The 24,001-nt window shown below is 39.5% G+C and overlaps 1 protein-coding gene across 2 annotated transcripts in view; it reads right to left on the bottom strand.

Moving 5' to 3' along the window:
- The window catches only part of COG5 (component of oligomeric golgi complex 5), a 290,965-nt gene that overhangs the window by 1,462 nt on the left and 265,502 nt on the right, over window positions 1–24,001 (bottom strand). For both annotated transcript variants that reach the window (XM_015599504.2, XM_006925364.3), the window contains 4 exons: window positions 21,253–21,490; window positions 15,572–15,648; window positions 6,435–6,561; window positions 5,946–6,025 (listed from right to left, as the gene is read on the bottom strand). In XM_015599504.2, the coding sequence (XP_015454990.1) occupies window positions 5,946–6,025; window positions 6,435–6,561; window positions 15,572–15,648; window positions 21,253–21,490 (522 nt within the window). The remainder of the gene's footprint in view (window positions 1–5,945; window positions 6,026–6,434; window positions 6,562–15,571; window positions 15,649–21,252; window positions 21,491–24,001) is intronic.

Genomic DNA, 24,001 nt, shown 5'->3' with positions numbered 1-24,001 from the left:
CCTTCATAGAAAACATTTTCAATCCCTAAACTGATGTTCAGTTTAAGTGTTAGATCATGATTAAGTGCAGCTAAAAACATTATTTTTCATCATCGGTACAACAAATTTTTGTCATTAATGTTTTAAAGTTTCACAAAGCAATGTATAAATGCTTTATAGAACATTTCTATGACGATGTAAGTTAATACAATTACTCAACTCACATATTAAGCCTCAAGTCCCATCTAATATGTAATTCTTAACTGGGTGGTGGTTTTGCTCCCAAACACTGAAAATATTCATCCTTGGGTTGGTTCATTATTTTCATTTAACTGTGGGGAATGTACTTGCTCAGTCTGTCCAGCTCATTAACCGCTCTAGTGCCTCCAACTCCTATCCATTTTCATAGTCTTGGCTACTATACTTAACTGAATCTCTACTCTCTTATTTCTAGTCCTGGGCTCCTTCCTGATTTGTTTCTACCTGTGTTCTGGATATTTTTATCTGATTTCTTCCAGGTATCCTTCATACTCACCTGTCAGAAACCTAGGGCCGTCCAGACCCACAGAATGAATGTACAGCACCAAGAGTGAACTCTACTGGCTTTGGATGATAGTGAAGTGGGAATAACTGGAGAGGCTATGCATGTGTTGGGGCAAGGGGAAATGGGAACTCTCTACCTTCTCAAATTTGCTGTGAACCTAAACTTGCTCTAAAAAAAAGGGGACGGGGGGAGGAGAAACCTAGAGAGAAAAAACATCCCTAAGGTGGTGTTCTGCCCACCTTCCCTTATTTCAACAAAAGGCACCATCACCTCCCTAAGGCCTCTATCTATCTTCAATGCTGCTCCTAATCAGTTACCAAGTCCTATCTGCCTTATGTATTTCCACTTCTGGTCCCTCCTTTCCCCTTGCTTCAGTTTGAATCTTGCCATTTTGTGCCCCAATTACTGCTGTAGCCTTGTAGGTGACAGTCATCCTGCTGCTGTCAGCCCTGCCACACTATAGCAAGAGCCATCACCTGCAGTCCATCACTGGTCATGCCCTATCCCCATTAGGACAATGTCTAAACTCCAGTGAACACCAGGCTTGTCACTGATACCTCTACGCACCTCCCCCCCAACTCTGCTACTGCTGGGTTCTAGACAGTTTGATCCTCAAATCATTAGTTTCCATTGTTTGTGTTACCAACACATGTGCAGAGCAGCTTCACCCTGTCTGACTCCTAGTCCAACCGCAGTGCCCATCCAGAGAGAGATCACTGGGGTGTGTGTGAGTATGACTGAATAAAGATGTCTCTGCCTAATAAGGCTAGGGCTGCAGAAGGGCCTGTTTCTCTTTGACCACACTGAATAATACCTCATCATTATTGAGACACATTCTCTTAGGCCTTTCTCATTATCTTCCTTATTCTTGGAATGCCCTTTCTTGCTCTCTTCCTTGTTCAGCTCTTTATTTAAGACCCAGCTCAAATGCCCTCTTTTTGATAAAGCCTTTCATAATTCCAGGCAGCACAAAAGAATTGAAACTACCTTGGAGTCGCATGAGTTGGTGGAAAGGTCTGTGACTTCTGCATCAACAGCCTTGGCCTAGCAGGATCCCAGCATTTGGGGCCCCCTGAAGGCTGGCTCTGTGCTCTATTCGGGGCGTGATTACTTTAAATCCGCACTGTGGCGGACTGGCAGCCTTTATTTAAGCAGCATAGCTGTTATGTCAGACTCTGCCCCACTACCTGGCTGTGTGATATGGGCTACATCTGAGCCTGTTTGCTCATCTGCAAAATGGGAAGGATACCTATAAGACATATGAGAATTAAAAGATTGTACTCTGAAGCACCTAGCTCTCTTCCAAGGTACATATATGTATAAAGACTCGAATACTGTTTTCCCAACCACACTTTCAGGAGGCCTCAGATTCTCCATGTAATTGAGCAAGATGTTTACACTTCAACCATGATGAATAAATTTTAAGAATGAATTAGAAATACAAGAATGATGTATTAAAAAGTAAATGTAAAAAGTGCAGAAGAAAGTAAAGGAGAAACATGATTACTGGAGTCCTCAAAAGAAGCAAAAGCATACAAAATGGAATCTAATGCTCTTAGAGATAATATTTTGTGAGATACCTTAGTTCATGTCAGAGCTGAGCCTTACTGAAGCTATTTAAGGAAAAAAAAAAAGACCATGCTTCTTTTAGTAATACTTTTCAAGTTGCTATGGCATCCTGGGCAATCACGCCAATCTCCCTAATGCAGTCCCTGCAGATTCATACACAGCAGAAAAATGTCCAAGGGCCCCAACTCTCCTTGAGACAGTGGTATATATATCAGTCTAAAAACTTAGTGCACTTAAATTCTCAGAAACTGTTCTATAGTGAATGGATTAGATCCATTTTATCTAATAAATGGACAAAAAATCAACTTAGTTTGATTTGCATTCAAAAAGAAAAGACATGAACTATACACTATACAGAAGAAAGTTCAGAAATGAGTTTGGCTTAGTTTTTTTGGGGGGGTATTCATCAAAAACTATCAGAACTATGAGAAGAAAAACAGATTAAAGCTGCCCTCCCACATAAAATAAGAGCAAGATTTTCAAGCAATTATTAAATTACTTCATTTGCTTGAACAAAACATCAGCTCTCTTGGAAGTCAGACCAAGCATTATGTAAGAATTAGTCCCAACTCTAGTTTGTAAACCAAAATAAAGCAATTCTTAAAGTTAGCATTGTTGAAAAAATTTAGTACAGGAATTGTGCAAACAATTAGAGAAATGGCTGTGGTAACATGGCAGCACTGCTCAATGTGATATAAACTAGCCAAGTGGAGGCTTTTATGGAACAGAAAATTGATTTTTGTCAGGCATTTAAGATCAGTGGACTTAGTACTGAAATGCATAAATGACTTCAAGATCTACATGTGCCTTCACTGCGCTGGTAAACCCCAGTGTTCTCCGGCTCCATCTTCCCTTTGGTCTCCTCTCGGGTGCCCAGAACTGGTGGGTATCTAGTGCCAGAGAGACACCAGGAAGAGACACCAAAAATTACTCTCCACAACAGGGATCCTGTAGTCCTGCTGAGATACAGGAGTGGAGGGAATGCTTCCCAGCCTGTGGGCCCCGACCACAGCAGGAGGGCTAGAGGTCAAGGAGACATCTCGCACTGAGGTCTGATAATTGTATAGATAAAAAATACCAATAGGTGAATAAAGTCTGCAAACACTTTTGACACTCAAGGTATTCCATTTAGACTAGGGAAAAGCAAAAGGAGGTCACAATGAAAAAGAGTTGCTGCTTCATTGTAAATAGCAAGAGTATATAAGGGTTTGAGGCCAATCCCACCAATTCTGCAAAGCTTGGGAAATCTTTGCATCAAAAACTTGGTCTTCATCTTTACTGAGAACACAGTCAACACTTATAGACCCACAGGTCTTCCCCCAGGTGGCAGCTTCCACATCCGAGGACACACACGTCTGGAGCACCTGCCTGGTAGGAGCTGAGTACGTACAATTTCCCCCACTCACACCACTTGGCCCCATGAGCCAGTGATTACTCTGATTTTAAAATTAACTTGATGAGTATCCACTCAAGCTCTAGAGAAACATCTGGTGTCAAAGGAAATAGGAAGGCAGAAGAGAGTTCATTATTTGACATTTATTCAGCAGCAGTAGTCACACTGTCCTCAATTTGTCCTACTTTATGACAACCTAACATATTATGCTGGAAGAAACAAATGAGTATATAACAAGGTTTGCCCCCAAAGCTAAAACAAATTTACTGACATTTAAAGAGCAATACTCACCCTGGGTTTATCTACAAGGGAAAGAAATTCATCCAGTGGTGCTTCAGTACGCAGGGACAAAATCAGTTGTACAATAACAGACGAGAGAGAACATTTTCTAAAACACAGCTCCGCTCCTTGCCCGCAGCTTGGACCGCGGCAGGGGCATGGTGTTTCGGAATCTCGATTTGCTGCTTAGAGCATGAAGGTTCTCATAGCAGACATGTGTGGAATGATAGGCCTTATTTAAAAAGCATGACCTTATTTCTTAGCATGATTTTCAGTTGCCAAATATAAGCTTAGCAACAACACTACTGATGAAATCACCCAGGAGACATTTTTAAAGAAAAGCAAAAGAAAACAGATTTCTGATGTGTCCTCAGCAAGACAACTGCTTTAGATGAACTCATTCCAGTTTAAGAAGACAAAAATGAACCTATTAATTTAACTGAATCCTAAATCCTCTTCTGTTATCCAGTGGGTAGCAGCTGAGTCTTTGGGACTCCCTGAAGCTGATGGGCTGATGTTTCTCAGTGGCCTCTCATGGCGTCCCTCCTTGGTGGAGTCTTGCCTGATAACTAAGGCAATAGGTCTCAGCCTCGGCTGTGCTATGTAACTGCCTGGGCAGCTTTAAGAAATCCTGATGTGAGGGCCCAGCCCCCGAGATTCTGAGGCAGTCAAGGGAGTGGCCTAACACCAGAATTTTTCAAAGCCTGTAGATGATTCTCATGTGCAAACATGGTTGAGAACCACATCACCACATCAGCCCCACTCTGGCTTTGAGGAACCCAACTCATCATCCACATTTAGGCTCAAGAAAGGTTTGTTTGGTGCTGTGATTCCCAGATCAAAAGCATTAAGATCCCCTAGGAGAACTTAGAACGCTTTTGAGAGCTATTTAAGAGGGATGGCTGATTGGATTCAGAGGATGAGGATGACAGAGGACCTGCATGATGACTTAAAAAGTTTTCTAGCTTGGCTGGATAGGTGATGGTGACACCTCAACCAAGACAGGGAGTCTAGAAGAATGAGCAGGTATGACAGGAAAGATGATTTATTTTTAACATTTTGGGGTTGAGATTTATGTGGAACTTTGGCGACATACGATTGCAAGTTTGCTGGCCTGAGCATCTGGGCAATCACAGTGAGTCACAGACCTGGAAGCAACTGGGATAGAAGAGATCACTAAAGTCATGGGTCTAGATGAACTTACCCGGGGACTACAGTACAGACAGAATGTGAAGGAAAACAAGCCAAGAACAAACTGTGGGAAATGCTAACATTTAAAAAGTGGACAGAAGAAGACAATTCAGCAAATGAGACTGAGGAAAAATGGCTGGAAAGGTTAGAACAGAAACAGATGACCATGATGTCATAGAAGCTCCAAGAGGGCAGGGCTGTGTCTCAGTTCGCTTTTGTGTCCTCAGGGCCTAGCACATAGTGAGCATCAGTAAAAATGTGTTTAATTAGTCAATGAGGAATTTCAAGAAGGAAGTGATGGTCAACTCTAGCTAATGCTGCAGAGTGTATGTTAAGAACAGAAATGCTTGGTGGCTAAGCGGTTTCTGGAGATTTTGGTAAGAGCAATTTCAGAGGAGAATGCTGATGGAAGAGAGATGCTTAATAAATCATATGTGACAGTTGATGCACCCCAACCTCGGCATGGCCAGGGTCTATGGGGTGTGTATCTGTGTGTGGGTGTGTGTGTGTGTGTGCGCGCGCGCGCATGCATATGAGTATGAATACATTTGTGGGGCACTACTGGAGGGCATGTGGTATCTAAATGGCTGCTGGGTGATCTTGTTTTAAAAGTGTACTTGCATCTGTGCTCCACCAGTTCAATAACTGCAACACATGAAAATGAAACAAAATGTGGAGCTAAGACAAGGAGTCTTTTTATAGCTGAGGTTGGTTTTCAAAACCAAAAGTGCATAATTCGTAGGACTGCATCAGACATGGGATAGCACAAAAGAGTTAGAAGCAAAGGACACAGAAAGCAAAAATTGTTGTGCCCAACAGTTCTGACTGGAGCTCCAGCATGCGTGCTTATGCAGTGACGGGGTCTTGCCACAAGGAGGTGCCATCATGTGTACGCATCCCCCCAGGCCCTGCTCCTTCCTCTTCCCCTGGGTCCCCAACTCACCCTGGGCTTCTAGAACAGATAGGTGTCCCTAAAACACATGGCTTTACCTGATGAGTAGGAGTCTGTCTTTTTCAGATGGATGGTCATCCAGCCACTGTGAGAAGCGTGCATGGGACCATTCTGCCCTCTGCAGGATTGAAACACAGAGAAGAGAGAGCGCATGCGCATTCCTTCTGTGACTGGCAGCAAGCGCTCTCAAAGATTCCCAAGGTGAAATTACCTCAAATACCCACCTAAGGAAAGAAAGGTGGGTCAGCAAAGGAAATGGGGTCTCCGTCAAGAAAGCTTTATAAACATAAATTATTCTTGTCATTATTACTTAAAAGGCTAATTCTGGATTCACGGGGTAATTCTTACACTGCAGAGAAAGTAGGGGCAGGGCAGTAGGAATTTTCCTGCCTTAATGATACGCTACTAAGACAGAAATCCATGAAATGAGACAAAAAAAAGGCTAGGAATACATTCAGTGAGTGGGCTGTGCATTCACAGAGTTAAAAGGGAAGACTCATAAGAGGGTTGTGGCTTCACTTTATTACCTGGAAGGGGGATTTCAGCTCTGCAGGTGCTCTCGTGAACAAAAACTGAATAATGACGCTAAATGGAATGATGTCCCCCAGGGCGGGACTACTGGCCACATGTTCACTTGTCTGGAAGAGCAGTGGTCTAAAAGAAGAAAAAACAGAAGTTACTTCATGCTGTTCAATACTTAAAAGGTGATTTGGTAGAAGAATCATAATAGCATATTAGTAGAATATAACAGCATGGTAGTATAACAGTATAATAGAAGAAGAATGAATAATAGCATTCTTCCTTGACTGGCTAATTCTTAACCAATTCTTAAGCCAGCATTTAGCCTGGAGACACATGCACATCCACACGCTCTGGCAGGCTGGCCTGCCCTTCAGCCCCTTCCTTGATCATCATGATCGCCTGCTCACTGGCCTGAGGGTCTCACTTTGCTTCCGGGTGACTCAGCAAAATCCTCTCTTAGATTAATCCCCTATGTGATTAATAGGCTAAAATCAAAGCACATAATAAAGCCTTCCAGTATTTATAACTAATAGGTTCTTATCTTGGTCAAAACTTTTAGCATTCATTTTAAATAAAATCCTTCTTTGGGTTATAATCTAAGGTAGGTAAATTCAAACATTTTCTATATAACTTCTCAGAGGGCAATTATGTCCTTGTACATACAAAATTATTTTGTTGCTGAACCTTCCATCAAAGATTTATGCCAGCTGCCTTCTAATGCACTGTACGTCGGGGGGGTCATCATCCACCATTCCACAGGATCGTGTAGGCCAGTCTACCCCTTCACCAGTCATCTACCGCCTTGTCACAAAGCCACCAACAATTATTAGACACTCTCATTGACCTTGGCTTTGGGCTTTGATGGACAGGAGTGGATTAGAGGCCAAGCTGTAGAGGCTGAATCTCAAGACGTAAGATGGCCACAGCTCCCGACAGCAGCAACAATGCTGAAGCAGGTGAATCAGCTCTGTAGCCTGGGCAGCAACCTTGCCCCATCAGAATTACTCCCGTCTATGGATAAAGGCCAGCTTCTTCCTCACACCGATGGTCAGGTTTGAGGTCAAGTCAGGAGTGCTCACAACAGACAGTTGGTTCTTGTTAGATCCAGAATATTATTAGAAAGAATGTCTTTATATTAAGTATGCTATAAATATATAGCATAAGTATAAGTATCTCTGATAAGGACTGTTCTAATTTCAATTGTTTATCAAACAACATTTCTTAGTAATTTATTTTATTTAGTTACTGTAGAAACATTTCAGTTCATTTGTGTTGCCTACAAAGCTCCAAACCAGACACTGTACAGGAGTATGACGAAGGCCTCCAATGACTACCAAGAACGTAATACACTTGTCTTGAATATTTTCAAGACCCCAGTCATCACACAATATTTCAGCTGCAGAGCTTTAGGCAATGAGTCAAGCACCTAGTCAGGTATGAAAACGTGTCTGACGGGATTCTGGTTTTGCCCATAGGCATCCCTGTAAGTCCTGCTCTGTGTATGGGTGACATTTTCTCCATCTAGGTAAAAGATCCCAGTTTTAACAAGGGCAGCAATAACAGCAATAGCTACCACATACAGCACTTAATGTGTCAGGCACTGTTTTAAAAGCTTTATATATATATATATATGATATATATATATATCATATATATATATAAACTCATTTATTCCTCTAAACCAGGAGTCTCCAACTCCCAGGCTGTGACCTGTTAGGAACCAGGCTGCACAGGAGGAGGTGAGCAGAGGGCTAGAGAGCAAAGCTTCATCTGTATTTGCAGCCGCTCCCCAGAGCTAGCATCACCACCTCAGCTCCACCTCAGATCATCAGGCATTAGATTCTCATAGGAACACTGGTCCCTGGTGCCAAAAAGGTTGGGGACCACTGCTCTAAACAACCCTACGAGGTCAGTACTATTACACTCTCATTTTACAGACAGGTAAACTGAGGGGTAGAGAGTTCAAGTACAAACTAGAAAAGGACAGAACTAGGATTCACCCCTGGGCAGCCTGGCTCTTAATTTCACCCTGCATCCTCCTTTAGGATCTCAATGACAGCAACTGCTCACCCAGTTTTCAAACAGACAGACGAATTCAGCGAGAAACAAAGAACCCCGAAGAAAGGACCATTTCAAACTGTCAATCACTCCTGTAGAAAAACCTATCTGAAAGTAGTGTTTACAGGACACCCATGCAATTTATTATCTCTTTAGGTACCCCAAACTCTCTCTCAGGTCAAAGTGGACTCCTGTTACCTATGTACTTGAACCATTTTATCACAGCCTTTCTTGGAATTCCTTTCTTCTGGCATGACCATTAGTTACTGTAGGGCACCAAGTGGTGCTGTCTTAAAGGCCTCTGGAAGCTGAGTCTGGGTTGAAATGAGGAGGAGGCTGCACCCCAGCTTCACTTCCCACAGACTGGAAGACCTCCTGTCTCAGTAGGGGACGCTGAAACTTCTCCCAGCCCACGGCCCCTGGGTGCTGAGCAGCTGGCATTCCCAGACAGGTCCCTGGACCTCCAAATCGTGCCTGTGACCCAGCAGTCTGCTTACTGCACCACTGACAAGGCTGCTCCCACATCCGAGCTGTAAAAGTGGAAAGAGGCAGTGGGGCTGGGGTCCTCCACTGTGTCACAGGCTTACACTGCAGGCCAGAAAGGTTACTCTGAGGGATGTGGGGAGACATGGGAACCCAAACCTTTACTTCTCTTCCTGCTGTCCCTTTCCCTTTCCCCCTGTAAAGCCCACTCTTTGCCCCTGCACGTGATATGGTAGGATCCATCTTGAACCCTGGTTCATGACGTGAGAAAACCTGGGGAAAGTTTCAAATTTGAAACTTACCTATAACAATTAAATTAATTTTATAGTTTGAATATTTGTTTTTATTTTCCTTCACTATACTCTTGATGCAAACTGCAAATGATACAATGGCAGAAAGGAGGGAAGGAAGCAGGGAGAGAGGAATGATCTGTGATGTGCCATGTCTAGCAGACCCACATACACCAAGGTTGCTGGCTGAGATGCCTGCACAAACCAGGTCTGGTAAAACCCAGCTTTTTAAAATGAGATCGTTTGGTCAATCACCTGTCTCTTTGGAGCTCTGAGTCACAGTAGTTATTTTTCTGCCAGGACCAAATCTTCCACTCTAGCTACTAACAGGACTGCCGAAACAGCCATAGAAAGCAAAACTGAATTTGATTCCATATTATGTATCACTGACATAATTACGTAAACATCAAATGTAGACATTTTATTTCTGGTGCTTTTTAAAGAGTCTGACAGAACACAGCTGAGAACCTCTCTTCTCTCTGAATCCAAGTGGACTCTGAAATATTGGCAATTTAAAAAATAATTCACCATCTGATGTGATATAAGGAACAAAAGTAAATTAATTAAGGTATTATAAAACACAGACAATCCAAATGCTATAATATCATTTTTAGAGAAAAATAAATATAGGAGCACTTTCAAGGTTAAACTTAACAGCCAATAGATAGTTTTAATCAGTCAAGTATTAGGTCCCCTTAGAAAAATTGTATTTCTGGTAAGAGATCTCCATAGTTAAGTGACTCATACTGTATAGCTGTCAGTCTTATGTTAAGGACAATTACAAAGTGAAGAGAAACAAAAGTCCTGCTGTTCCTATGTCCACACTTAACATCAGTGGTGGCCCATGCTACCTGCCACTACCCCCATGACAAACCTCCTTTTGGTGAGGGGCCTGGGAAGGCAGCAGGACCACTAAGACAATGCACTGAGATCTGGGACCAGCAAAGAATGAGGTGGTGAAAGGAAATACAATTCCTCCCTGCTCAGGACACACTGTGGGCATTCTCAGAGAAGGAAGGGAAGAGATGAGCGTCAGAGGCCCACAACAGGTGAGGGCCTCGATGGGGCATCTTTAGGCCCAGATGTTGTGGCATGTGGGTCCCAGAACAAAGTAAAGCAGGAGGTTGGTGATGGGGGGCGGGGTGGGGTGGGGGGCGTCAAGGCTCAAAGTAGAAAGGTTAGAGGATTTCTGGGTTTCTTTCTTAGAGTCCAGATTGTCAATCTCAGCAGGCTCAGCATTGCCAATGCGTCTCCTGGAAGCCTATAAGAGGCGAAAGACAGTGAGGTCTTTTGATAGCACAAGGTCCCCACCAAAGAAGGAAGTTTAGATTCTCTTTAAATTTTCTAACATTTTGGATGATTCACAGAAGCATTCAAATACTCTTCTAGGACAAGAGAGCAAACACACAGGAACTTCTGGAAGAAGACGTGGGATGCAGTGGTTACAAGCAAAGGCTCTGGGATCGGGCAGCCTTGCATCTGAAATGCAGCTCTGCAATTCTCATACAATGTTCAGATGTGCAGCCCTGGCAACTTCCCTTCTCTTAGCATCTGCTGCCTCATGGGGGTCATACCTGACTCGCAAGTGTTGTGAGGGTGAAATGAGACAATGTCAGTAAAATACTTAGCAAAAATTTAGCATAAAGTAAATGATCAAATAATGATTGCTAAAATAAATACTGTAGCAAACTGAATATCCATCTCTCCATGTTTAGCGGATGCTCTTAACACTACCGAAGTACTAGTAAACACAAACCAAACCAAGCCCAAGGTGTGGCTGCCTTCTGGCTACACTGGTAAAGTCTCCAATTGGGAATTAAGAATCCAGAAATCTTAGGGAAATAGTTATTTCAAGGGATGGATTAATGGGCCCCAGGTTCACAAGTAGAAAGAAAGGACAAAACACATTTGGGGATGCTAAACATGGCAGCTACAAAGATGGCTGCCTTACAGTTCTACATACACTCAGGCATGGAGGGTTGGGATTTCAAGCAGCAGATGATCACCAATATAAATTGTAGAGGCAGAAATCCCTTACCTACAATTAAAAAGTTGACATGAACACTATACCCTAGAGTTATTGATGGTTTTCTTCTTCACCGCCCCTCAGCTAACAGACCCATCATAATAGCCCATACCTCCTGACAGCTTTCCCTCCTCTCTCATTAAACCAAACAAAGCTTCCAGCAGAGCAGGCTGTGGACAAAATTCAGAGACAAAGCTGTTCCCTCCAGAGCAAAGGAAGTGGTGCCTGCTGAGGGCAGGGTCTGTGTTCCTGATGATGCAAGGCCTGTGGCCCCTTTCAGTTCTCTGCCTCATGAATATCTGTGCTGAGGATGCTGAGGGTCAGAGCTTTCTAGCCCCTAGCTGGTGGTGCTCTGCCATCTTGTGTAGACACAACAGTCACCTAGGGACAAATCTCTAATGTCAGTAGCTTTCTGAGGAAGCATTCCGTCCAGGGTAAGAAAAGATTTCTGCTGCCTGAGACACTCTAATGTAGACAGCAAAATGTAAATGTATGCCTGAAGCTTGCTGGCTTAATTAAATAATGCACTAATATCATCACCATTAAGGAAAAAGGGCCCTGCGATAGATGGCTATGTGATGGAGGAGGGGCGCCCGGGGTCTGTGTGTATGTGAGGGGTGCTGCCCCTACAGTCAGGACAGGGGGCTTTCTGGCTGGCACTGTCACGCTCCCTTGCAAAGGGCCAGTTGCCCTCTCCTGCAGCCATTGCCACTTATTCAGACCAACGCCCAACCTGCCAGGTGTGGGCTGTTTGGCTGCCTGTTTTTCTTGTCTCCCTCCTTCACATTGCATAATGTTTTAATATATTTTATATTATTCTTTTAGCTCCCCTGTTATTTTTAAATGGGAAAAACACTGCAAGAGAAAATTTTAAATGTTTACCCATTTTTTTGACTACAAATATAAAATGACTACGGCAGAAAATTTGAAAAACACAAAAACCTCTAAAGGAAAAATCACTAGTGACAACCCTACTACCCAAAGGTAACATTTTGATATTTATCCTTCTTGACTTTTCCTCTCCACACACATATATTATTATTTAAAAAGTAGCAGGAATCATATCATATATATTGTTTAATAGCCTGTCTTTTCATTTCATGATATATTAGGAAGTATTGTTGATATTATTAGTTATTAACAATATAAATTGCTAGACGCATGTATTTGATCCTATGATGTGGCATATATTATTTAGCCAATCTCCCACTGACCGCCATTCAGCTGGTCTGGTGTGATTCAGAACCTTTGGGGAGATCATGAACGAGAGCCAAGATAATTCTGTACATAGCCACTGGATGATGCTTATTCCCTGTCACAACCCACAGCACAGATGGGAAGATTAACAAGAGTGGGCCCTTCCACTGCAACTGTTCAGGACTAATTTTGGATTAGAGACAGATCTCTAACAAGTTTTTGCAGGTAGGCAAATAGAGGGCCTAGAATTGGGTAACTGGAATCAAGATTACTCTGTACTGATTTACTCCTCTCTAGGAAGAGATTCTGCAGGCCCCTGCAAATAGGTAAGCTTTCCTAAGTCAATTCTCTTCATGTGACAACTGTGGAGAAGCCAGCACGGCTGGGGGCTTTCCTAGAGTTTACAGGCAGAGGCAGTGGCACATACTGATATCTCTCTTTTTAAAAGATGAGACCTAAAACATTCTTGGCAGATTAGGGCTAGATTTAACCCCAGAATACATTACGCTTTCATTTTATTTCCTAATCTGGTTAATCCTAAAATCTTTATCAAATGGTTGTCCAAGTCCCATCAAACAACTGAGAATAATGCTAGGATCTATTAAGAGAATTCTGTTGATTCCATATGAATGTAGGAATATACTGGTAGATATAAATCTCTGTTAGAATATTTCATTGAATTCAAGTTATGGAGAATGCTCCGTAAGAAAGATGAAATTATTCTTATTACATATGTGTCGAGGCCTTGGGAGCTAAGGAAGCTCAGGTGTATCAGAATCCCAGGAGAAGAGGGCATAAACCTTTATAGCTGTAGAAAGGAACAAACTCTGCCCCTGTCACTAGAACAGCTAAAGTTCAAGTTAAGGGCCCTGTAAGAAAGGTGACAAACTGCTGGATGCAAACCACTGGTGAGTCATGAAACCAATTTAGAGGGTTAAAATAATCCGACAAAAAAAAAGCGTCATAGGATATCGCATGAAAAGTAATTACTGCTTCATGACACACATGTGGGTGTGCATCTGTAGATATATGGGTTTGTATGTAGTTGCAGGTTTGCATGTAAGTCTATGCAAAACTGCAATGCAGAATAACTCTGAGTCATAGTTAAAAGTGTGAAACCCATCTAGATTGACCATTGCGCCATTAGAGAAGCTAGGTATAAAAAATGTAGAATTTCCTTTTATTATACATTGATCAATCATTAATTTTTTATTCCATAAATAGGTACTAGAAGGTATCACTATTCAAATGCTAAAAGACCCTTTAGTGTCCTCTTTTCATGTGAGAATTGGGAGGTTAACAGAAAACTCCCATCTTAAATGACTTTTAACACACTGGTCTTATATAAACCTGCAGATCTTGTATCACCATATTGTGACATAACTTTAATAAAGGCCATCTTGTTTCAGCAAACAGAAAGATAAGCACTATTTTAATACAAACATATGCAATAAACAACTAAACATGGGAGCTAGGACAATTAAAAGTAATAGCCTAATCTTAATATAGCAAATCGAAGTCACAGCTTTTCCCAAACCCTTTTCATTAACTAGTTGCTTAATATCCTCCAGTGTACTAACTGATTCTGTTACTCAGGGCAGCATTTTATCACCCAGCTGGGACTGTTGTGTTACCATCTTATTCAAAGTAAGTGATTTTTACAGGAGTTTTATTAGGGTTATTTTAATTATACAGACAGATGACTAGGGGATCATAACCCTAAGACCTCTTAATCTTTCAACTTCTCCATGTTTGGTAGCATCTCACTTTAAGTTTTTTGAAATCTCCACTTGTGATTTCATTTAAAATTTTTTTGAAACCCACCTCTGCACAGATCGGCATTTGAGAAAAAAAATTCAGGCTCTTATGTTGGCATTAAAAAAAATCTCTGCCAATTACAAAGCACAGAACTCCCTTTTTAATTAACAACTTGGATTCTTATATTTTGAGTGACATTTCATCTGAATTTTCTACTACCAAAAGCTGAGATGACATAAGAGAGTGAAGTGATTTAAAGGACATACTGCTTATTGGTTACTCTAGTTTCCAGTACTGAGTCCATTTTTACAAAGCCACATGCCTGGACTCTTACCTAATCTTCACAGAAATACATTCAAAGACTACTGTATGCTGTTGGATATTATAGATAGTTTATATCAAGGCTTCCTTTCTGGTATGCTGTGGTCACAAAATGGTTATAAGTATTATGTTGATCTCTTCAACCCTCAGGGATGGTCATCTTTTTGAATATATATACATTTTCTATGTGTGCCATGGTGTGAAAAAGTTTGGGAAGTTCCGGATTATTGAATAAACAGCCGTATGTACACCTTCTTATTTTCTAAAATCTGCTATTGAAGACACTAGTCATTAAGCTAATGTTCCTTAACACTGACGTTAAGAAAAGACCTACCCAAGCATTCATCACTGAAAGTTTTTTCCCATTAAATAGGCATATTCTTAGATCATGAGTATGAATTAACTCACTGTTTTTCTTTCTTGAACTGGTTTTCAGGAAGCTCAATCCTAAATTTTGTGCTCAACTGCACTAGCCATCTTCTGTCGAAATCACCTACTACATTCACAGTTATTCACTACATTTTATCACTAAATGCAGTTCTTTTAATACTCTATTCAATAGTTTTGTTATGGAATGTAACCTATGACCTATTTAGAAGTAGACTGGATTGAAAATGATAAATGAACAAGGGAAAACTTCAGAAAAAGATGTTTATGTAATTATGAACTGCCTGGTATTACTATTCAATATATTTCTGTAAGAATGGAATAAAAAAAATACCCCTAGAAAGAGCATAATAAAATTTACCAGCTCAATCTTCTGAAATGTAACTCAAACACACACACACACACACACACACACACACACACACACACACACTCATTAGTCATTGCATATAATTTTATACAGGTTTCTGGTTTGAATAATAACTTTTGAGATGAACCATTATTGTAGGTAATAAAATGGTTAAATCTCAGCAATTTTATAGTTCAACAGAAATAAGAGAAAAGTATTTATCTGCTAATAGGCTATGGATATATTAACAGCAATAACAGAATTATGTCTCACCTGAATGACCTCAACATTCGATAGGACTTTCCTAAATCAGATACTCTTCTGCAAAATGGACCCACAGCCAACTCCATCTGAAATATTAAAAGATAATGTTCATAGCTTTTTATGTGAGCATCCTAAAGTGAACTGGGGACACACTTATATCACAGAAAGTTGTAGCTGTAATAAACTTAATTTTATCTGGACTATGAGGCAAGTTTTAAAAGTCAATCAAATTTATTAAAAGGCAAGAATTTAGATAACTTTTGCACTTACTTACTAAAAGGGAATAAGATGAGACAATTCCTCCCCCAAAAAATAGAAAAACATTTTTTCGTTATGTAAGAGGAGAAAGTTTAGACTTTTTCTCCATTGAAAATCAGAAAAAGGAAGGTTTTCAAGACCGATTGTGTGCCTGTATTTTAAGTAGTCATAACAAGTCTTTTTACATTAAATGTAAAAAATGACAATTTTTACCAGGTTAGTCCAACTAATTAAAAGCGCTGACTCTGGAGGTAGCACATCTTTGTCAGAATTCCAGTCTACAATGACTAGTTGTTTGGCCCTGGACTTAACTTCTTTAAGCCCCAAATGGAGATAATAATACCTACTTGTCAAATGGAGATAATAATACCTACTTCATAGAATTATGCAAATAAAATAAGCAATTCCACAAAGCATTGTGTCCATGGCATATACAGTAAGTGCTCTTTAAATAATGGCAATTATTATCAGTATTTTAAAAACTTTCCCGCATTTAAATTATTAGTAATTTAATTTGCTTCCTGACTCAAGAATTTAGCAACTATTGGTTTTGCTTCTCTTTATTTTCCTCCTTTGACTGGAAATTTTACTTGTCATTAATTGGAGTTTTAGGCTACCTGTTCTTTATCTACCAAGTACATATACAAATATGAAAGTTTTTGCATATGTGGAATTCAGAGGACACGGTTTCTCCACGCTTGCTATAAAGAGGACCCTAGTAAAGAATAGTTTAGAAAATGGCTGAAAAAAGGCTGCTCCCTGGTAATGCAGTATCTTTCTTCAAGAAAAACATAAGAAAGGAAAGTGAGGGTTTCTATACTGCTGGCAATCCTTTTGAAAAACTGTTCAAATCTCCTTGCTACTGTAAGACCATGGAGACCTAAACGATCATTCATTTAAGAAAGATTTTTGACTTCCTGTTAATTGCAGGCACCAAGCTAGACACAGGAATAAGAAGATGAATTAGACTGTCTTGCCTTCATGGAGCTCTCTCAAATTTAGTGAAGAAGGGGATATACATTTATCCAAACGATATAATTATTACTCCATAAAAGCATAAGAAAGATATGTATATGCACACAGACATATAGATACACATATAATGATGATTATTCAGCAAAATGACAAGTGTGGTATCAAATGTATGATCTGTCAGGGAAGAACTGAGGACAATGTCCTTGAGATGGTCTTGAAGGTGACCAGTGGCCAGGTGAATTTTTCTCATAACATAGACACAGAGTATATACTGTATGTCCTAGAGGGAAAACTCACAAAGTTGGAAAACTCAGTAAAACAGAAAAGGATAAATAAATAAAAAGAGAAAAATCTCAGGAAGAAATGTCAGGATTCTTGCCAACGATGCAAAACAGAGCAGCTCTGAGCCAGTGCTAAACTCAAAAGATAATGGGTGATGGGCTCTTCTGTGTGGCCTGTTTTGTTTATTCACTCAGTGGGAGTTTCTGGTTTTCTTTAGAATGTGTCATTTATTTTACACTGAGTACAAAGTAAAAATGAGATTATCATGTATCTCCAATTATATACCGAACTGTGTGTGTGTGTGTGTGTGTGTGTGAGTGCATACATACATATGATGGTTTTTTACACACTGAAAAGTATTTTTAACGGAATGTTTTTGTCAAATTTTTTTTAATTACCCTAGGGGGTTTCATCATCTTCAAAAATTAAACCAAACAACCTTTGCCTTAGCACTTGAGCAGGATTGAATGTTAAAACAAATAAGTGGCTAAGAAAAAATTACAACATGAGAGAATATGACCTTGAATGGCTGTCTGTGTAATCTATAATGATGCAGATTTCTATGCCATAGTACAATTTCAAAATGTTAAGTATTTAAAATATATTTCTCATCCACAAAATACCTTTAGGGTATTAAAAACCATTTTCTTCTGTCAGAATTCCATTAAATAATAAAGGCCATGTTTCTAAAGGGCAGGAATTTTTCTTTTAGAGGAGGAGACTCTGCAATTAGCTGTGGATAAAAAAATGGCATGTGCAACTCTCCTGTTTGGAGAGAATTGAGAGGTCAGCTGCAGGCCCAGTGAACTAATTACATAGCTACTCCTTGCCCACCACAGACATTTGGTTAACCACAGGGCATCTGTGGATGCTCCTAGGACACTCCTGCCCTGACATTGTTAAGGAGAAAAAGGATAGGAATTAGAACAGAAATTAGAATCTTGATTATTTTGTTTTCATTTCTAAGTTTGTATTTTCAGGCAAAAAGTGAAATATAGTTATAAATGTATACTTCAAGGACACGAGAAGACCTAAAATAGAAGCGCTAAAAGTACCACTGAGTAAATAATTTAATGCTAAGTTCAATAGTTATCCTTTCCCTCAGGGAAGAAATGAAACGAGGAGCAGAGGGGAGTGTGTGCTTCAGAGAACAGTGTGGACAAGTCCCTAGAGAGATTCTGAAAAGGCAGAACCCCAGAGGCCTTCAACAAGCTTAGTGCTTTAGAATTGCTGTGATTCGTGTAGACACGGAGACCATGTGGTCACAGTGAGGAAGTAATTGCCTGTGGGAAACCACCTTGTGCTGTGACCTGATTCCTAAGGGGACTGCATGTTGGGCACTTCCTCATCATGAACCCTCCAGATGGCTCCCTGCAGCCACTTCTCTTTCACCTGTGCAATGGTGCCTGACAGTGGGGAGAAGTTAGGATTCCTAAATAAATCTTTAAAATATATCATGATCTGTCTTTGCAACTGGACTTTATGCCAAATAATCAGCATTCCAAAACATTCTCCATTAATCTCTTCTTGAGCAATTTATCTTTCTGTTATCTATGCCAGAATAGAAGGCACTTCTGTCACAAGAACTCTTCATATTCACAGAGGATTTGTGTATTCCTGATTCCAGTGGCTTCAATGGCTTGGTTTAATTTTGAATACAAATTGATAGACCTTTCAATAATGAGGCAGTCAAAAGGCTTTCTAGTCCCCAGTTGTCACCTGTCATGAATATAAATGCCAGGGTGATGCTATTTAAATATTTTGACTGACCCCCAAAAAAGTACTTCCAACCAAATTAAAGGCTGAAAGCTGAGGTGTAACAACACAAAATTGCAGTTGTGGCAAGAAATCAAATCAAATAAAAACCCCAAATTCACTTTAATTTTTTAAAAGATGGGAGGTGTAATAATATAACAATTGAATAATATTTGCCAAAGTTACAGGTCACAAACATGATTATGATAGTGCTTCCACCCGTCTTCCTGTGCCTATGACCTACAGGACCAGGAAGCCATCCTCAAGCTGAGTAGATAGATGTTTGAAACTGGGGCACACTCTACAGGAGTGAACAAAGGAAGCAGCTCCTCACAGACTGCATCAACCTATGTCACCGCAGCGCTGGAAAATATACTCAACATTGAAGAAATGCTATCTTGTAAACACCTTTTCTAAATATATTTAAGAAATGAAAAACATAGGATGCCTGGGAGCTTAAGTTAGTAACAATGATTGATGAGTTTCATTTATCTTAAGGGAAGAGACCTAGGAATAGGTCTGGTTTATTAGGCAACATGTCCTTAAAAAGAAAGAATACCAAATAAAATTCTGAATAATGCAGTTTTAGGAAAGTAAGAGCTCAGCCCTGCCACTGGCTGCTCTGCATTTTGAGCAGGGGCTAGCTGCAGTAGCAAGGGTTAAAGGACAGTGCTTTCCACCTTTTAAGACTCAGAAAACATATTATTAAAATAAAAAGCAAAAACGAAAAGCCTTCTTCCTACAGCATTCTTGCTCCGGCCATCTCTTGCTCATCTCCTGCTTGGCTGCCACTCTAATTGGACTTGAAGTGCTGCCTCCAGGAAAGTGACTCAAGAACCAGCTGGAGCAGAATGCAAATAAACTGGTGGGGGAGGGAGCCCAGGAGAGAGAAGAGGATAGGAAAAGAAAAACAAAATTAAAAAGGAAAGGGGAAAAGAAGGACAGACACTCATTTGAGTATAGCTTATAATATTTTTAATAAATAAGAGCAGGTCCTGTGATATCACTGTGTCTTCATTTCAATAACAGCCTGTAAGCCCGGTAAGGGACAAGTAAGACACCATTAATATATAGATCTCTTTAAGCTGAAGTGTATCTATAACAACAAAGCAAAATGTACTTGTGTTTGAGAACAAATCTGATAAAAATGGGAATGATAAAATAAGCCATGTTAATGGTAATGTTTAATTTCTGTTTTCATGCTTAAGGCTACCAAACCAGATTTCCCAAAGGAAGGCTCTTTACCATGGTCTACTAAAGACCAAAGCCTTATCATCTGGAGATGAAAATGGCTTATTCTAGACCAACTGATATGTGAAGAGCCCAGCTCTTGAAATATGAGGTTATCTACTTGGCTCCTTTTTGTGACTCTTTTCAGATACAAGGGAGCTTTGGGCAACCAGCAACCCGGTATGAGCAGTCAGCCATGTATTTTCCTCAGTGCAGGAATAATGAACCAAGACTTGCTCACACATACACAAAGGAATAAAAAGGGACGTTAAAATCTGTCCATCTTTATAAGTAGAGAGGATCTGGGAAAGCACTATGAATAATCCATCTGAATTAGTAATTTAGACTAGTAAAGCTAACAGCTTTAAAAAACTTTAAAAAATGAATTCGTTTTTGACATGTTATGTAAATACGAATCATGGTTCTGAATCTTTTAATGTGTGTGTTTGAGATGTTTCTTCTTTGCCTCTGATACTATTAAAAGGCTTTTAAATATATGTCTAAAGAGCAAAGAACAAAACAAAGAAAACCTTTCTATACAAGCTAATTATAGTTCTGTTATTTTAATGTTATTTTACCTCATTCACATCAGATAGCCTGGAATGATTTCAAGGCTGACCACATACAGGAAAGGTACTCTATTTAATACAAAAGACTAAATACTCAGATTCTTTATCTACCTGGCCACTGCGCATGTAATAAATTAGAACACTGTTCTGGGATGTTGAGCTGGCCTCCAGAGGATTACAGATGTGTTGCAGTTCTTTCTCTTTACATGGCAACTGATGGCCCCTTTACGTTGTTTGAAAAATACATTTCATTGCCTACATTATTTTCCAGCAAAGTGAATCAATTATTCTTATCAAAATTGACCTGGTGGGGTAGTAAAATAGTGAGAAAGCCCTGCATTATGCAAAAATGAGAAATGTTGCTTTACTATGGAATGTGCTACTTCACTTTATTTAATCTTGAAGTATCAAAGATGAGTTGTGATTCTTTTGTTAAATAAAAAGAAAAAAAAATCTTCTATAAAATATCTTTAAAGTTGTTTTTATCAATTAGGTTTAAATAAATTTATTTTTATTTATACTTCAAGTCTTTAAAACACTAAAGAATATATTTAGTCTTTCATTTAATAGATAATATTGAGGCTGAAACATTTTCCCTTTTATAGCTATGCATCAATTTACCTGTGCAAAATCAGCAGCAAGTCGCATTTTCCCACCTTCACCAAGAGGTCTTATGAGACTGGCATTGCGAATAAAAAGTTCAATTGCTCTTTGGGCAATAGCTTCAGTGTTGTCAAAGACAAAATCCAAGCATTCAAAGTGTTTAAAGTAGTCACTCATAACTCTGGCAATGAAACCTTGAAGCTCCTTCATGTACAGAGAACAAGGAACATCGGGCTTTCCTGAGCTGGACAATGACCTGCAAAAGAAAAAAAAAACAGCCAATGCACTAAAAGGGACAATTTGACTTTTGTTCTTTCTTCTGCCTATTTCGATCCTAAGCAATTTTTTTCCCTTAATATGTAGAAAAGCCATTGTTTATTTTTGCAAAGAGTTAAAAAACATAAAACAATGTTTAAATTATTTTCAAAGACTGTTTTAAGATGATAGGAAGATTGCTGAAGGAATCTTAGAATCCATTTACCTAAAGATTATTAAAAATTATTAAAAGTTATCCAGAAAACCATCTGTTCTGGATAATTCACATGAGTGACTTATGAACTCTCTGACTGGTAAAGGTCTCTCTCAGTTTTACGACTCTCCATCCTGGTTAGTGCATAAATCAATAATGGATCCTGAAATAGCATTTTATTCTCTGTAATGGCAGAAAATGCTGCCTTCCCCAAACAAGTTCTTAGCAAATATATTTCTGATCTTGTGCTATTTAATTTGATCAGTCCAATAGTAGAATTCTGACTATAGAACTGGTTATGTAACAATACACATGGTTTGCAATTTTTTCCTCTCAGATGATGAGGTTTAGAAAAGTTTTAATTTGGATCAACAGAGGATGCCAGCTGATGCTCCATGAAATACTATTTATGATTTATAAATGTTTATAATTGCTCTTTAAAGACTATATTAAAAGAATGTGAAATATTTATAGGAAAGAAGAGTTATACCAAAATTAGAAATCACCTGATATTAATTAGCCAGCCTATGAGGTCATCAGCTACATAATGCCGAATCCTTTTCAAAAAAAAAGTTAAGTGTTTCCCTATTCTAAAGATGACACAGAGAAACTAGTGATGGTCTAGAGAAGAATAACAGATATGACTCAAAGGCCTAGAGCAAGAGAATGAGGTGAACTTAATTATTTTCAAACACAGCAATGGTTATTATAAGTGGGATGCTAGCCAAAGGTCTTCCACTTCCAGAAGCAGATAGAAATAGAGAAAACAGGCTTACATACCAGCAGGAGGAGGTGTAAAAAAGAATGTCCTAACCATGGCAAGGCCACTGATGGGGGCAGGTGGAATGCTACTGTTAATGGTGTCACAGGGTGAAGTGCTGCTTGGTACAGTGTACAGGGACAATGAGGGATGGCAATCTTCACGTGGGGTTTGGTTTTGCCAGGTTCAGACCACTGCATAACCTATCTTTATTCAGGTTTTATTGGTACAAAAGGGGAAGTTGCAAAAAAAACACACAAAAGCTATCAATCTCTTTCATATATCTTCTTAAGTGTTATCAAAAGCACTGTTGTTATCTTGGTACTACTCTGGTGGATTGTTTCAAGAACTGTAACTGGTCAGCAGAAATGATTTCTTTGAGGATTAGGAAATAACATGCTAAAATAAGTTTCATTAGCATGTATTATACAAGTAAAATAAAACGATCTATTATACAAAATCTTGAAATATGTTTTATCAATTTTCAATGTGGATTAGGAGCTTGATTTAAATTTACTGGAATACAAAACTTCCTTGGCAATTGCTAATAGTCAGTTTTTCAAATTATGCTGAAACTTTTAGTAAGAGGTTATCTGATAAAGTGTAGTAGTAAATTGTGCAGAAATTTAAGAGAGCCTACCCATAGAAGTTGAAGATAGAAAGACTAAACAGATGCACATTTGAAAAGTGCTAGACCAGGAGTCCCCAACCTCTGGGCCATGGACCAGTGCTGGTCAGTGGCCTGTTAGGAACCAGGCTGCACAGCAGGAGGTGAGTGGAAGACTAGCAAGCAAAGCTTCATCTGTATTTGCAGCCGCTCCCAAGCACTACTAGCATTACCGCCTCAGCTCCACCTCAGATCATCAGGCATGAGATTCTCATAGCAGCATCAGTCCCTGGTACCAAAAAGGTTGGAGATCACTAAATGGTGATCAACTTCTCGTCACCAATCTTTTCTGTGTATATGTGTAACTCTCCACTCCTCATAGGTGTTAATCCATCACTTCAAGGATCTAAGGCCCTCCTACTTTTACTGTCTTCCCCCAGCCCCAAAGTAATTGGACGTGAGTGATTTTACATTAAATAAAAGAATTTCAATGTACTATGTCAATCATACATTTACATTTTATCTAATTTTATCTAAGCTTTATTTAAGCTTTATCTAATTTTGAAAGAAACATACTGGTTCTATTAAATAGATTTCAAATACCGGGAAACCATATTTGAGGATTACGTTTTAAATAGCAGGCAGTTCTATAACCGTTCTCCAGATAAGGTTGGCCTACAAGGTAAACCTGATTTATTCCTTTTACCTAGAATAAGTGTAAAGGGCTTGAAAGGGCAGGTGTCCACTACCGTTTTGCCAAGTGTGTCTTTGAGGGGCTGGTCTTACTATAAAAATAATGCCTACTTCTTGAATAGTTTACTTCAACTTTACCTTATATTTCATATAAGCCATACACATATAAAATAACATAACAGAAATACTAATAACAAGATTCTAGAAAATAGTAAAATTACTGCCGTAGGAGTAATAC

The sequence above is a fragment of the Pteropus alecto genome, unplaced genomic scaffold, assembly GCF_000325575.1.
Source record: "Pteropus alecto unplaced genomic scaffold, ASM32557v1 scaffold109, whole genome shotgun sequence".
Lineage (NCBI taxonomy): Eukaryota > Metazoa > Chordata > Mammalia > Chiroptera > Pteropodidae > Pteropus > Pteropus alecto.
This window is presented reverse-complemented; position numbering and strand designations above follow the sequence as displayed.